This window comes from Coffea arabica, chromosome 2c (genome assembly GCF_036785885.1).
Source record: "Coffea arabica cultivar ET-39 chromosome 2c, Coffea Arabica ET-39 HiFi, whole genome shotgun sequence".
Taxonomy (NCBI): domain Eukaryota; kingdom Viridiplantae; phylum Streptophyta; class Magnoliopsida; order Gentianales; family Rubiaceae; genus Coffea; species Coffea arabica.
This window is the reverse complement of record NC_092312.1, coordinates 58,336,444-58,351,723: the sequence shown is the minus strand read 5'-3', so window position 1 is coordinate 58,351,723 and position 15,280 is coordinate 58,336,444. Positions and strand designations below refer to the sequence as shown.

Below are 15,280 nucleotides of genomic sequence, written 5' to 3'. Positions count from 1 at the left end.
TTGTCCTATGAGCTACTGTCTTCAATCTGAAGTTGTGGAGTTTTTATTCTTGGATGATCTTGCTAGGAGTTTTGAATAGATTTTGACTTGATTACTTTGCCTTTTCATGGTGTGATATGCATGCGAATTGTTGGCTGTATTCAATGGACTGCTATAGCAAAGCAAACTCAGAAGCCTGTGAATGAACTTGGAACTTGCAAGCCTTTCCCATTCTAGATTTTCCTTCCCCTTGTATGATATCTTGATGATAAGTTTACAGCATTTAATGAGAACTTGAGGTTGGATTCTTGTTGAGATTGTTGTCGTGTGAGATTGCTGAAGTTTCAAAGCATCAGGGAGTTGCAAAAAGCTTCAAATGTAGAAAACTCCTTCGATCAGTTGCATGCAAACCTTCTAAAAAATTGCATTTTAACCCCTTAAGTTTCCTATAATGCCACTATAGCCCAAAAAATTAGAAAATTAATCAATTTTATCCCTTTAACATGTTATTTTTCTTTGATATGATTTAATGTGATTTTTAGATGGATTTTTAGTGAATTTTAGGATGAAATTTGAGGTTTAATAGTTTTTGAGAGATTTATGATTTTGATTTGGATTTTAAGTGAAATTTTGGGTATTTTTGTTGTTTAATTGTAACAAATGGTTTTTTCATTTATTTTTTGTGAATTTCAGTTTTGTTTTGGTAGGTTTCATCTTAAGCCATTAATTTTAATTTATTTTAATTTAGACGCCTAATATTTGTAATAATAATAACTTGACCCTTCAAACTTTTTTAATTATTTCAATTGGGTCCTTATTTGTTTTAATTTATTAAATATGGGTTGTTTATTTTTATTTGAATGATTTGATTGATTCAATTTCGTATTTATTTCCATTTCATGTGATTATTTGTTAGTTAAAGTGATGCCTTGATTTTTTTCTTTGTTTTGGAGGGTAAATAAGAAAAATTTCATTCCATTAGACCACCAATTCAAGGGAGGTACACTTTACTCCTTTATTTTGATTTTACTTGATCCTATGTGCTCCTATGTGATTTTATGTGGGTAATTGCATGCTTTTTGAATGTTTTCTTTATTTTATTTCATTTATTTATTCACTTTATTGGTTTTAATTTTTGGTTATTTGAGAGGTATTTAAATGCCAAATTGTAATAGTTAGGTTATTATTTTATTTCATTTCAATTCTTTACCCCTTTAGATTGTAGTTAGGGCCCCAAATTGTAATAGTTAGGTCTTTATTCGCTTTTATTTGTTTATGTGTTTGCATGTTTATCTGTTTATGTGTTTTACCGCTTTCCTAGGGCCATGCTTGTGTGTTTATGTGTTTACCGCTTTCCTAGGACCCTGCATCTAGATATTATGCTTATGTGCTATGTGCTATACGTGACTTATGTGTTTATTTGCTTTATTATATTTTATATGATTTATTTGATTATAATAAGTGCATGATGTCACCACACTAGTCCAACGCTAGTTGTGGCCATTTTTCTCGTTTTCTCGCTAGTCCAATATTGGTGAGAATTTATAGACATGGGTTAGTCCAACGTTAGACCCTTAGGGATCATCCACGTGTTGGATCATGTTTGTATGACAATCACTACACTTTAATGCATATTTTCTACTTTTTAGGGTTTTTACCATTTTTGCATGATATTACCCCCTATATGTATATCCCTTATTCCATATTTCCCTCTATATATCTCTATGTGTGAGACATGACATGTGGACTTGCATTTCATTTAAGGAAAGTAAAAATTAGGTTAGATCATTTTGCTTGCCTAGATTAGGAGAATACCCCTCGAATATGAGATATGGACGAGTATGGCTCCCTAACCTTAGCACGCTCGTATTCCCTCTATTAAAGGAAAAATTAAAGTCACGAATATAAGTTCCCCGCACCCGTTATGATGCATTTTTTAGGTCATGTATATTTGTATATTATTATTTTCTTTTCTCTTCTTTTTTTTTCGAGTCTCATATTTTGTATATTTGTGACCTCTTCAAAGAGTCACTCTTGGGCGTCGCAATTAATGAAATTTATACCAACTAAAATTCGAAGAGACATATTGACCCCACTCGATCCACCACTAGGTTAGGTTTTGCATCCATATAGTGACATCCAAATGTGATAAATTCTTAAATTAAAACAAGAAAATTTTTGACTAAATCACGCAACTAGTCTTGGCTAGGTTGAAAGGGTGTTGGATTCTATCTTGCTTTCCCTTTCTTCAAATGTGACTGTCGACCTCTTTCTCTTGATTTTCGCAGACTTGGAATAGTTTAAAAAGGGTTTTCTCTACTTTTGCTTTAAAATTCATTTTAGATGACTTAGTGCACCATAACTCAATACCAAGTGGCGACTCCTATTTTTTATAAAAAAATCCTTTTTAAACTATTATTTTTGGGTCAAAATCGTCGCACTTTTTATTCCCATTTAGACCCATTTTCTTTATTTATTTTCTAAAAATCAGATGCTTATTTTTACTCAAAATTAATCAAAGTTCATTTTATAAACCCGTGATTTTATTTTTCATTAAAAATGGGGCACAACAATAGAACTTGCCGTGTGATTGAAATGCTCTCTTGTTGTGATTGGACAATACTTGACTTGTTTGGTTGGGTGAGTGTATACTTTATTTCACTTACCCTAACTTGACTAAAGTACTGTGCACTGTTTGCAAGTGAATTGATATTCATGTGCATAACTTCAAAGTAACTGTTTGGGATCCCAAACCCCATCGGCCAGTTAGTCGAATCGAGCCAGCATGGATTTGGTCGAGGAGACTGACGAACCATGGGTATTGTTTACTATTTATTTCACTGGATTCGGTCCACTGGATTTGGTATACTCGAGTGTTACTTCTACTGTTATCTTTAGAGTTCGGGTCCGATAAAGGGTTGATTGGTGGACGAAAATTGGAGATAAGTGGTGCTCTACTGGACTTGTTACTATATTTTCATGGTTGACGGAGTGTCAATGGATCCTAGACAAGTGTCTGCCGAACTAGCTTGCACGAGCAAACTAGATCCTTATGCGTGAAAATGTTAATTGCCTAACTTGTTTACTCGAAATGTTAATGTCTACTCTTGTGAACTTTTACTTTCTTCGCTTTGAGATTGTGATATGTATATATATATATATATATATATATATATATATATATATATCACCGCCAACTTGCCACTTTGTTTGCATGTTGTTTTGGAACCTCTGGGCGATAGCTCATTCCATTAGTTTGTTTTCTCTTACAGGGGGTGAGAACATGGGCAAGTGAGTCGGAGAAGGCTGGAGTGTCTGTCTAGGTCTTTTGTTAATTGTCCTAGTGAACTTTTAGCTTTATCGATTTCAACTTGAATATGTATCTTTTGTTACACTTTGGGCCTATATGGATATTCGATGTAAATGAATGTATATATGTTTAAGTTTGAATGTCGCTACTGCTCTTATTCTAGTAGTTATGATTCTTATTTCTAGAGTTTGTGAGTGAGTCCTGGCGAGAGTTGGACAGGTGATCCGCCAAACCCTGGGGTACGCCCTATGGGCAAGGTAGGGTTGTCACACATTAGCTCAATGAAGGGTGATTGAATACATCACAAAATTTTCTAGACAACATTTTCCAGTTTGATATTTAGGTTTCCCTAAGTATTTTGGAAGGTGAAAATTGTCTTATTATGAGAGGGTTAGTCAAGCCATTCTTGGAAGAATTCTTTCTTGAAAATTTAAGTTTCTCTCTTCGGGGGGGAGATGGTTTTAATTAATCATGTCCTTTCTTCTATTCCAATTCATTTGTTATCCGCTTTTGTTTTGCCTCTCTCTATGTTCAAAGTTGTACAGACAGTTTGTTCAAACTTTTTGTGGGGTTTAACTGATGAAGGCACCAAGTTTCATTGGATTCGTTGGTCCCAATTATGTTACCTGGTTGACAAGAGAGGAGTGGGTTTTCGAAAGATGAGGGATGTCTATACAGCTTTCTCTTGTAAGCTATGGTGGAGTTTTTCAGACGGGATCTTCTCTTTGGGTTTCTTTTATGCGTACTAAATATTATAGAGGGGTACATCCTTGTCAAGAAGAGCTTAATTCCTATGCATCAGTGACTTGGAGACACATGCTAAATGTCAGTTGGCAGGTAGAACTATCTATGATGTGGCTTGTGCATGAGGGGTTGGGCAGTTTTTGGTATGATAATTGGCTGGGAAATGGAGCATTATTCCTCAAAAGCTCTATTGTGCCGAACCTTTCCTTTAGGGATTTCATAGCAAATAAGAAGTGGGACTTTCATCTGTTGTCTCAAGTGTTTCCAATAGAAATCACTTCTTCTATTTTATTGTGGCTGGTCCTTGATAATGGACGTGCGGATGAGGTAATTTGGCTGCTGACGAAGTTAGGAAAATTTTCTTTATCATCAGCATTTCATGAGGTTAGGTAGGCTCATAATGCTTCTCTTGTAAACTTTAAAAAAAAAAGAAAAAAAACAAATCTCTGCTTTTCTTTATTTTCCCACACCCAGAATATGCTTACAAGGTAGGCATTTATAGGGCAACCCTATTACAATTCTGCCACAAATCTCTACTTTTCTTTATTTTCCCGCACCTAGAATATGCTTACAGGGTAGGCATTTATAGGGCAACCCTATTACAATTTTGCCACAACTTAAGGTAACAGAACCATGATTTTAGGGATTACGTATCCTATCTTTTATTTTAGTTAATCTATTCAAACTTGATTGATCATCAGCAATAAAATCCCATAATCATGGGAGACAGTATCTTTGACACCCCCTCCCTCAAGTTAGTGCGTATACATTTATCATGCCCAACTTGCTTGTAAGAAGTTCAAAATTTGGTCTAGCGAGTCCTTTGGTAAGAATGTCAGCTATCTGCTAAGCTGATGGAACGAATGGCGCAGATAATTCCTCCTTCAAGTTTCTTTTTTATGAAGTGGCGGTCAATTTCAATATGTTTGGTTCTATCATATTGCACGGGATTGTTAGCTATGCTAATTGCCACCTGGTTAACACAATAGAGCTTCATTGGAAGTTTAATACGTCTTTTCAGCTTCTCTAAAACTCTCTTCAGCCATAACATCTCATACACACCATGAGCCATAGCCCGGTACTCTACCTCTGCACAACTACAAGGTACAACACTTTGTTTCTTACTTCTCCAAGTAACCAAATTGCCCCATACAAATGTACAATACCCCGAGGTTGATCTTCTATCAATGATTGATCCTGCCCAATCAGTATCTGTATAAGTTTCAATGGTCTTTCGATCTCCCCTTTTAAAGAACAATCCCTTTCCTGGAGTACTTTTTAAGTACCTCAGAATTCGATATACTACACCAAGGTGTTCTTCATATGGAGAGTGCATAAACTGGCTCACAACACTCATTGAAAAGGCAATATCAGGACGAGTATGAGCCAAGTAAATTAGCTTGCCCACTAGCTTTTGGTGTCGAGCAGTATCAATTGGTGTACCATCTTTTATATCTGCTAACTTGTGATTCGGATCCATAGGAGTGTCTGCAGGTCGACATCCACTCATTCCTGTTTCCTTTAAAAGATCCAAAACATACTTACGTTAGGACACAACTATGCCCTTCCTGGATTGAGCTACCTCCATCCCTAAGAAATATCGTAGTGTTCCCAAATCTTTGATTTCGAAGCTAGAAGCAAAACTTTTCTTCAACCGCTCTATCTCAATTAAGTCATCTTGTGAGAACCCTCACTTAAAAATATAAATTCTCCTAAACTACTTGCATTGCCTTAAGACTAAATCAATTATGACATTTCCTTGCATTGCATTTTGTAGACACCAAATTTTGAATAATTTGTATGTGGCATCTACTTCATGATTTTTATTTTAGATCGCTTGCATTTAGTTCATTGTTGAGTGTTTTGCATTTTTAGTTGTTATTTTATTTTAGTTTTATTCATTTTGCCCTTTTAGTTTGTCTATTCATTTTTATTTTGTCATTTCAGGTTTAATCACTTTTAAGTTTTAGATTTTAGTTTTTAGTTTTTTAGTTTTTTAGTTTTTAAGTTTATAGAGTTTTAGAAAGAAAAGAAAAACCATTTTAGTCATTTTGTTTTTATTCAATGCTTTCTTGAAAGAAAAATGAAAATGAAAAATCATAAAAAATGAGAAAAGAGAAAAAGGAAAAAGAGGAAAAACTCGTTCACAAAAATATGTTTATTTCTTTAAATTCAATCTTTGGGCACATTAGTTATTTTTATTAAGTTATTTTGAGAAAAAGAAAAAAAATGAGAATTTGGAAATTTTAAAAATGGCCATTTTTGTTTAGTTTCTTTTGTTTAAAATTATTTTTGTTTTGTTATTCTTATTATTACCTGGTTTGTGTAATTTTGTTATTATTGTTATTGTTATTTTATTATTTATATTTTCTGTAATCTTCAAGTTGTTTTCTTAAAAAAAAAAAAAAAAAAAGAGAAAACGTTTGCGGCAGGCAGGCTGCATTTGTTTTTGCAGTTTGCCAAGGACATTTCATGCGTGCCATGGAGGGGCAGGATGAAGGCAGAGGCTGGCCTTCATCCTGACCATTCAGTGGAGCGTTTAAGGAACTTGGAGTTCCATATAAAAGGGAAAAGAAAAGCATCAGCCGCAAGGGGGATTACAGGAGAGAGCTAGGGGTGGAGTTTGACGGCAAAAAAAAAAAAAGAAAGGAAAACAAGGAAAAAACAGAGAGGTGGCTGGGCAGGAAAAAACCTGGGGCTGGAATGATAGAGAGAGGAGCGCGGCTGAGCTAAAAATTCTGGAGGGCTACGAAGGAGGGCCACGGGAGAGTTTTTCCAAGGCAACGGCAAAAGAGAAAGAAAAAGGCTAGGAAATCAACGAGAGTGTTCGTCGGCAGGAGAGCTAGAAGGAGAACCGAGGAAGGAGGATACGGGTAAAAAAGAAAGGACGAAACCAGGAGGGTCTTCAGAGACAAACCTCTGTTCGTTTTCTTTGAACTCAAATCTGCCCAAGAATCCATCATCAGGTAATCATAACTCCATTTCTTATTCATTCTAATTCCTGAACGAAGTAGCATACATGAAATCTGTGCCTTTTGGGTTTTTATTGCTTGGCATTTCGATGGATAATTTTATCTGGAATGGGAGATTTGAGGCACTAATTTCATGATGTTGTGAGGATTTTTGATGAGGATGTGATTCTTATGGGATTTGATTGTTGGTCAGGTGAATCTGGTTTGAATGTTTGCCAGTACTTTTGAGATTGAATCTGTTGTTGTTGCTTTTGCGTTTTCCCTCGCATGTTGGATGGTTTCTCTGCTCTTATTACTTGGTTCCAAAATCTGTTTTCACCCAAGAGTCCAATCATATCTGTCTTCTGTTGCATTCCATCTAAACACTCTCTATTGTATGGCTGGATCTTGTTATTCAAGGAAGTTTCGGTTTTTTTTTTTTTTTCTGTTTTTGGCTGGGAAATTCGTGGTCATGACCTAGGCTGAGGGACAGAAATTTGATGTTCATTTGTAGCTTGATTGATATATTATGCACACATATGCTGCAATCTAAAACAGCAATCAGTAGTAATGCATGCCTGATAACTTTCATTGTGCTGTCTGCATTTTTTTTTTCTTCCCTCTTGGTTTTCTGTTCGTTCGGCTGTTTTAAGTAGTTGTCGTCATTGCATTTCTGGTGTGGTCATAGGAGGTTGTTCAACAGATTGTTTGAAAGATTTTGAGGTGTGTTAACATTAAGTGAAATTTCTGGTGGCTGTTTTCCTTCAAAAAGCATGCGTGTGTTTGAAATTTTTTTAGGATAAGTAGCTATCAGTTGCCTTTATCTGGTTTTGGTTTGAAACTTCTTTCCATTTTCTTCCTCTTCCCCCCTCCTAGTTTGTTGTGTTCAAGTGGAGTTGTTGAATCCATTGGTTTGCTTTGTACAAGTGCATCTGGGCCAAATAGAAAAGTTGCCGAACCTTGTGTAGCATAGCTTGACTGTTAGCTTCAATGTTTTGTGAAGTTTGGCTGCAGCATGTTTCTCACGTAGCTTCTCATAAGAACTTGCATGATATGTAATGGGAAATGGTTTGTTTTAGTATGTTTCATTCATTAATAAGTAATGAGTTGTGTTAGCAAAGTTGAGCTCAAAATGTCATGGGAATCCTGTTTTGCCGCAAGCTCATTTGGAATTGCAGAGGTTTTTTTTCGGATGAAGCCATATCAGAAATACAGAAACAGAACCTGTTTTTCTGAGAAGCCTTCGTTTGCATGCATGATAATTTTCACAAATTTCATTATGACCCCTCAAGTCCCTTCTTATTCTACTATGACCCAGAAAATTGAGAAAACTAATCAATTGGGTCCCTGTGATTTTTGCAGCAATGCATTATAGCTCAATTACATTCCATGTTCTTACAATTAGGTCCTAAAACACTTGCATTTTGACCCCCTAAATTCCCCCCTTGTCTTGTTATGGTCCAATTAGTTGAATAATTTAATCACTTTTGTCATTCTAGAATCTTAATTGCTTTTGGTTTGCTTTGACATGATTTTGGGTAAGACGTTTAGTGAGTTTTAGGATGCATTTTGAGGTTCAATAAGTTTTAATAGATTTTTTTAGTTTGGATTTGAGTTCTAATCGCATTTTTGCATTTGATTTTTTTATGGGTCTCATCTTAAGTCATCAATTTTGATATTTTATTTTACTCTCTTTCAGAAATTTTCAATCCTTCTAATTAAGTCCCTCTTGCATTAATTGCTTTGTACATGGTTGGTTTGTCTATGAAAATACTTTAGTTGACTCAATTTAGTGCTTAACTTTCATTTTTCATATTTAATTTTTGTTTCATGTGATTATTTGATAATTTAAATGGTACCTTGACCTTTTTATTATTTTGGAGGGTAAGTTAGTAATTTCACTACGTTAGGGCGTCGCTTCAAGGGAGGTACACTCTATCCTTCATTTGCACTTCATTTGACCCTACGTGCTCCTATGTGTTATGTGAATATGCATGCCTACTCCGCTTTCCTTACCTCCTTGCATGCATTTACTTGTTTTTTACTTTTATTTAAGTTTCATGGGGTATGTGTACACCTCTTGGCTTGTAATAGATAGGGCTCGGAGAGCATCTGGTCCATTTTTTCCTTCCCCTTTGTGCTTTCATGGGGTATGTGTACACCTCTTGGCTTGTAATAGATAGGGCTCGGAGAGCATCTGGTCCATTTTTCCCTTCCCCTTTATGCTTTCATGGGGTATGTGTACACCTCTTGGCTTGTAATAGATAGGGCTCGGAGAGCATCTGGTCCATTTCCCCTTCCCCTTGGTTGCTTGTTTTTGTTGCTACATGTTTAATTGCTTTAGTAGGCTCTTGCATCTAGTCGAGCATGCTAAGTGCTACGTGTTACGTGTTTACGAGCGTTTTGGCATGTCTACTTGCTTTCATAACCATGAATGAATGGAATGGATGAATGTACGCCACCACACTAGTCCAACGCTAGTTGTGGCTCATTATTTCATTAGGAATTCATAGAAAGGGCTAGTCCAACGCTAGACCCAATAGGATTTTTCCTTTGTTCCCCTCATTAGCATATCATTTGCTTGTTCACCACATATCATGCATTTTTCTTAGTTTTATCACTTGGCATGCTCCTCGAACCCCCTTTCCCTTCATTTTAGGATTTTTGCATATCATGATAGTTATAGGGTTCATTTTGCTTGAGTGTCCCCTTCCGATAAGGGAAACGAGCGAGTGTGGCTACTCGATAGCCTTAGCACGCTAGTTTCGCCTTCTAATCAAAGGGAAAATCAAGTCACGATTTAGGTCTCCCCGTACCCAATATGCATGAATTCCCTAGGCTCATGCATTCTCAATCCACTCTATCATTACACTTTCACTTTTGTCTCATTTGCACACATGCACCTTTTTATCACTTTCACTTGCACACGAACCCTTTTTTATCTCCACTTGCACACGAACCCTTTTATCTTCACTTGCACACGAACATTTTATCTTTACTCGCACACGAGTACTTTCATCTACATTAGCACACCTTCACTCTTATCTTATTACTTTTATCATTTTTCTCACTTCACACAAACTCACACTTTCACATGGCATGCATTCCACTCATTTTTCACGTCATTTAGGTTTAGGTGTGACCTCTCCAAAAGGATCATTATTGGGCTTCACAATTAATGTGATTGGCACCACTCAACCTTTGAAGAGAAATTTCCCCCGATTCCCCTAGGTCTAGGTTTTTGCATTCATATAGTCATGTCCAACGTGCTAACATATATTGGGTAGAAAATTAAGAAAGGTAAGGTTAAGTCGCGCAACTAGCCTTGGCTAGGTCAAAGGGGTGCCTTGGATTCTATCCTTGCCTTCCCCTTTGTCAAACGTGACCCCCGAACCTTTTTCTTTGGCTTACGTGGACTAGGAGTCGTTTTTAAAAGGATTTTACTATTTTGTCTTTAAAAATTTATTTTTAGGTGACTTGGTACACCTTAATCATTACCAAGTGGCGACTCCAATTTCTCATTCAAAACCCTTTTAAAAACTATTTTTTGGGTCGAATCGTCGCTTTTTCAAGTCCCATATTAGACCCATATCTTTTTCAATCAAAATTCAATCAAAAACATCTTTTTCAAACCATTTATTTCACTCGATCGAAAAGTGGGGCGCGACAGTTGGCGACTCCACTGGGGACTTCCTAAGTGGGTCCAAGCATTTTGACTTAACCATTCGTTTCCTTTTTCTACCCTTTTTATGCATTGCATTTGGATATTAGGGTTGCATTTTCTATTTTAGGACTTTTTCGCCTCGCGCGCATATCAAACTATTCCCTCACTCACGTGTGTATGTTTGGTTGATTGGATGTATGTATCTCGCGCTTGCATTGCATTTGGGGGGGTGTGTGTCACCTTTAGAGCCTCGCGTGGTTCTCACCTCTTTCCCTCAAAATAGGGAATACTTCATACGTGCACGTTTACTTGCTTTTATCCCATTTTATTTTGTTTTTCGTGGGCGTTTCCCACACCGCCTTGTAGGATTAGGATCGATCGCCTTGGGTAGGCGGCTGGTGTGCTCTGCGCCCATAGCGCTACCTAAGGGATCACTCGAGCCACCGATCAAAGGCCCTGGGAGTGATGACCCTTCGCCTTTAGGTCTGAAGGCTTGGGAGCCGAAGCTTTATCGAGTCTAGGCATTAGTGAACCAAACCTCATGCATCCATATTAGAATAACCTAGGGTAGAGTCGGCCTCACCTTTTCTTAAGCACATTAGGCACGAGGGAAGGGGTTCTACCCCTTTTACCTGCTTTATTGTATTTCTTTTCCTTAATTGCTCCCAATGTGTTATGTGTACTATCGATTGCACTAACCATTCTTTTGTTTTCTTGGATTGCATTCATGTGCCTTAGCAATAAGAGGCCTTTTGGCACTCTTTTAGTGACTTACCCACTGGTTAACTTACATGTTTAAATTTCAGTTATTGCATTTGATTTTCAATAAATACATTTCATTTTTAGACCTTTTTCCCCCGATGCATTATTCATGTCCTTTAGGTCATATTTGTCGCATATTTACATCGCTTTAATAACTGGCATCATGCATAAACCATAGAAAGGGAATGCCACGTAGGGAATCCCGTGTTTAGGAATAATCCGCCACATGTCCCGGATATTTAATCCGATGGGACTTACACGTTTACTATTTCTGTATTACCTAAGGGGTAAAATCCTGAGGTAAGGTACTAAAGTGAATTTCTTCCCCAGATGGCTCCGTGTAGAATGCTCAATCAGATACCTCGTGAGCTAGTGGATTGGAAGAACAACATGGCACATGAAGTGAACAGACTTTTCCCGCATATAGGACATTTATCTAGTCTCTTGAACATAACTCCGAATGTAGCCATTGTCCAAGCTTTGCTCGAGTTCTGGGACCCGGACAGCTCTGTTTTCCGATTTGGAGAGTGCGAATTGACACCAACCTTGGAGGAAATAGAAGGATTGTTACAAGTGCCTGGGAAAGGTCACCCTATGGTATACCCAATGAATGGCACCAGAGAACAATTTTGTAAGTTCTTAGGGTTGAAACAGCTTAGCATGAGTCAACACCCGGATATAAGATCATGCCCGCTGGAGTTCTTATACAAGCGATTCGGGGAAAAGGAATCCTATGATCATCACCACGAGGATTTTTTCGTTAGTAGAGAACAGTGGAAAGAGAAACGAGTACTAGCTTTTGGGATAACTCTGATTAATCTACTCCTGTTTCCGAAAAAAGCATGGGAAAGTTACGTTTTCAACGGTCAACATGGTTCAGAGTGTGTTCTTGGGAATTAGAGGAAAAACTCCCACCCTAGTACCCGTTATCATTGCTGACATTTTCGCCGCTATTACTGAATGCCAAAAGAAGAGGGGGTTTTTCTATGCATCCAACCTAGTACTTCAAATGTGGGCCATGGAACATCTGTCAAAAAGAACGCTGAATCCGTTGGGATCATGCCTTCCAACAGCAAATTGGGTTGAGTCGCACCGAGAGAGGGTTAGAAAATACTATCGAATAGAGTCTCCAAGTTTGTTTATTCAAGAATTCAATGCTTTGACTTCGGATCAGATACAATGGGTTCTTGATTGGACGAAAGTAAGGGATCCAGCTTTCAGGACAACACAACTTGATTTTATCCCGTTAGCAAGCACTGGTGGATTGATTGCGTATGTACCACAACGAGTTATGAGACAGTTTGGGTATCCGCAGCGAGTGCCGACCATACAAAGGATGGGGAACATCGAACTCAATACAGTCACCGAATGCCAGACCATGGTGCTGGAAGCTTGGGGGAATCTGTGTAGTCTGGACAACCTGCATTTGGACCAAGTGGATAAAGCAGAGCCTAAGGTCGTCTTAGAATACAACGAATGGATCAAATCAATGATGGAACAAGGAAGAGAAAGGGCATCGTTGGTCCCCCTTAGTCTTGAGGAGCAGAATGAAAAGTTGAGGAAAGAGTTGGAGAATCATCAGTTGCAGATCATGGTAGCCGATCAAGCATTGGAAGACGCCCGCTTACAATTGAAGAAAGAGGCCAAAAAGACCGAGAAATTGGAAAAGGCATTGAGTGCATTTGGTAAAATCCAAGATGAAATTCGGAAACTCAGTATCGGGAGTTCTTGGGAATCCCAACATACTAAATTTGCTAGACATGAGGACTTTGTAAGAATGGTTGGTCGAACCATCAATGAAGTTGTAAAGAAGGACAGAGTTTGTCCATATTTTAATGAGAAATTCCGCTTCTATATTCACTTACAGGTTTGGAAATGGGATTTTACCCCGAAGGTTGCATCATGTTAGGCCTACCCTTGGCACAAAAGGGCCCCCCAAATAGGACATGCATCCGAATTGTTCAAATAGTTACTAACTCATGTCTTTTTCTTTTTCTTTTTCTCTTTTGAATGAATTGCAGAAATTCAATAACGATTGATTTATTTAAAGCAGTCTTTTGCATTCTCAGGTAAAATTTCCAAAAATAGCTTTCCGGAAAAGCCCCATTATTACGCGATCCCGAAGTAAAGCTCAAAGGAATCGTGTAAACATGAATATTCAACCAGAATCATCCGACAAGACTACAGCGACTACACAGCCGGAAGTCACAAGTCCTGGAGTCCAGTTGGCCGAGTTACTTGCTAAGTTTGGGGAAATGGCCTCTGAAATGGCCACCCAAAAGAAATTAATAGATGAGCTTGTCAGTAGCGGGGTACAGCCGGAGCTTCCGCGCGTAATACAACTGCAATCTGAACCCTTTGTTATTCCTACAGTTCAAACTACTGATCCCATGCAAGGTCCACCCGAAGGGACTTTCACCTACCCCACCGTTCATCTGCCATACACTTACCCTCCTAATCCTTCATTTTTCCCTACTCATATGCAAGGCCCACAACCTCAAGTCACTGCAAATATACCACCTGAGACACAAGCTTTTTATTACCCCACCACTGAGCCTTATCTGCCAGACCATTTTATTCAAACCAAACCAGAGGTGGGAGGATCCTCTGCTCCCATTGATGTGAAGTTATTAAAGCGCCTGGACCGTTTCGATGAATTCATGAGAAAGAGTCAGGTGCTGAACAAGCAAGGAGTTTTGGATTACGATGAGCTGTGTCTCTTTCCGAGTGTGCAACTGCCTGAGGGGTTCAAAACTCCTAAGTTTAACAAGTACGATGGGACGGGTAATCCCAAGACGCACCTCCGACTATTTGCAAACAAATTGGGAAAGCCTGTGGACGATGAAAACTTGCCTCTAAGGTTGTTCCCCGAAAGTCTGGAAGGGGACGCACTTGACCGGTATTCAAATCTGAAACCTGAAGACGTAAGAACCTGGATTGACTTGTCCAAGGCTTTCGTAAGGCAATATGAGTATAATTGTGAGTTGGCACCGACTAGAACCACCTTGGAAGGAACCAAAAGAAAACCCTCCGAAGATCACAAGACTTATGCCAAGAGGTGGAGGAAAATAGCTGCCAAAGTGGAGCCTCCGATGACCGAGGAAGAAATCATCCGTACTTTCATCAAGGCCCATGATCCTCCATATTTTGAAGAAATTTTCCGTATGACTGGATGTTCATTCGCGGCAATTGTAAATAAACTTGAAGAATTCGACGACTTTGTACGAGCCGGGAAAATTGTTAATGTGTCTACCCTGAAATCGCAAGTGGAAGCTTTGCAAGGGCGAGGAAGCAGTGAAAAGAAACCACAATTCAAAAAGAAAGAAGGAGATACAACCTTTGTTTGGAACCACAATCCTTCACCCCGACCCCGATACCAGCACAACCCAACCTACCAGCAACCTTACCATTACTACTCAAACCCACACCCTGTATATACTACCAACATCCACCACCCTCGACCTCGCCCAAACTATACTAACCCACCTTCAGCCCCTTTTCAAATTTCTCAACCAAATCCACCCCAAAACCGACCTCGACCTCCATTTAACCCAAGATTTCCTCCTCCAAATAGACCTGCTTACAACTATCCTCAACCCACTGAACCCTACAACAGACCCCCTGGCCGTACTTTTACCAATTTAGGCAGGCCTTTAGACCAATTATATGACCAGTTAAGGGCCTCTGGAAAAATTGGTACAGTACCACCTCCTACCTACCCGTATGGCATGCCCGTTTGGTATAACCCGCAAGCTGTTTGCGCGTATCATTCGGGGGCCCCTGGGCATGCAACTTTGGATTGCAAGGCGCTAAAGCATAAAGTTCAGGATATGGTTGAGTCTGGAGAAATCGTGATCAGAAAGAGAGAGC

The 15,280-nt window shown here is 38.5% G+C and overlaps 1 protein-coding gene across 1 annotated transcript; it reads right to left on the bottom strand.

The window, feature by feature from the left end:
• Nucleotides 1-4,868: 4,868 nt before the first annotated feature.
• Nucleotides 4,869-5,543, bottom strand: LOC140035712 (secreted RxLR effector protein 161-like). Its single transcript, XM_072077049.1, has one exon. It carries the CDS (start codon nucleotides 5,541-5,543, stop codon nucleotides 4,869-4,871), a length of 675 nt encoding a protein of 224 aa, XP_071933150.1.
• Between the last annotated feature and the right edge of the window lie 9,737 nt (nucleotides 5,544-15,280).

What these genes read in the sequence shown, in the direction of transcription:
- LOC140035712 (XM_072077049.1), bottom strand. Translation starts at nt 5,543, where the DNA reads ATGAGTGGATGTCGACCTGCAGACACTCCTATGGATCCGAATCACAAG.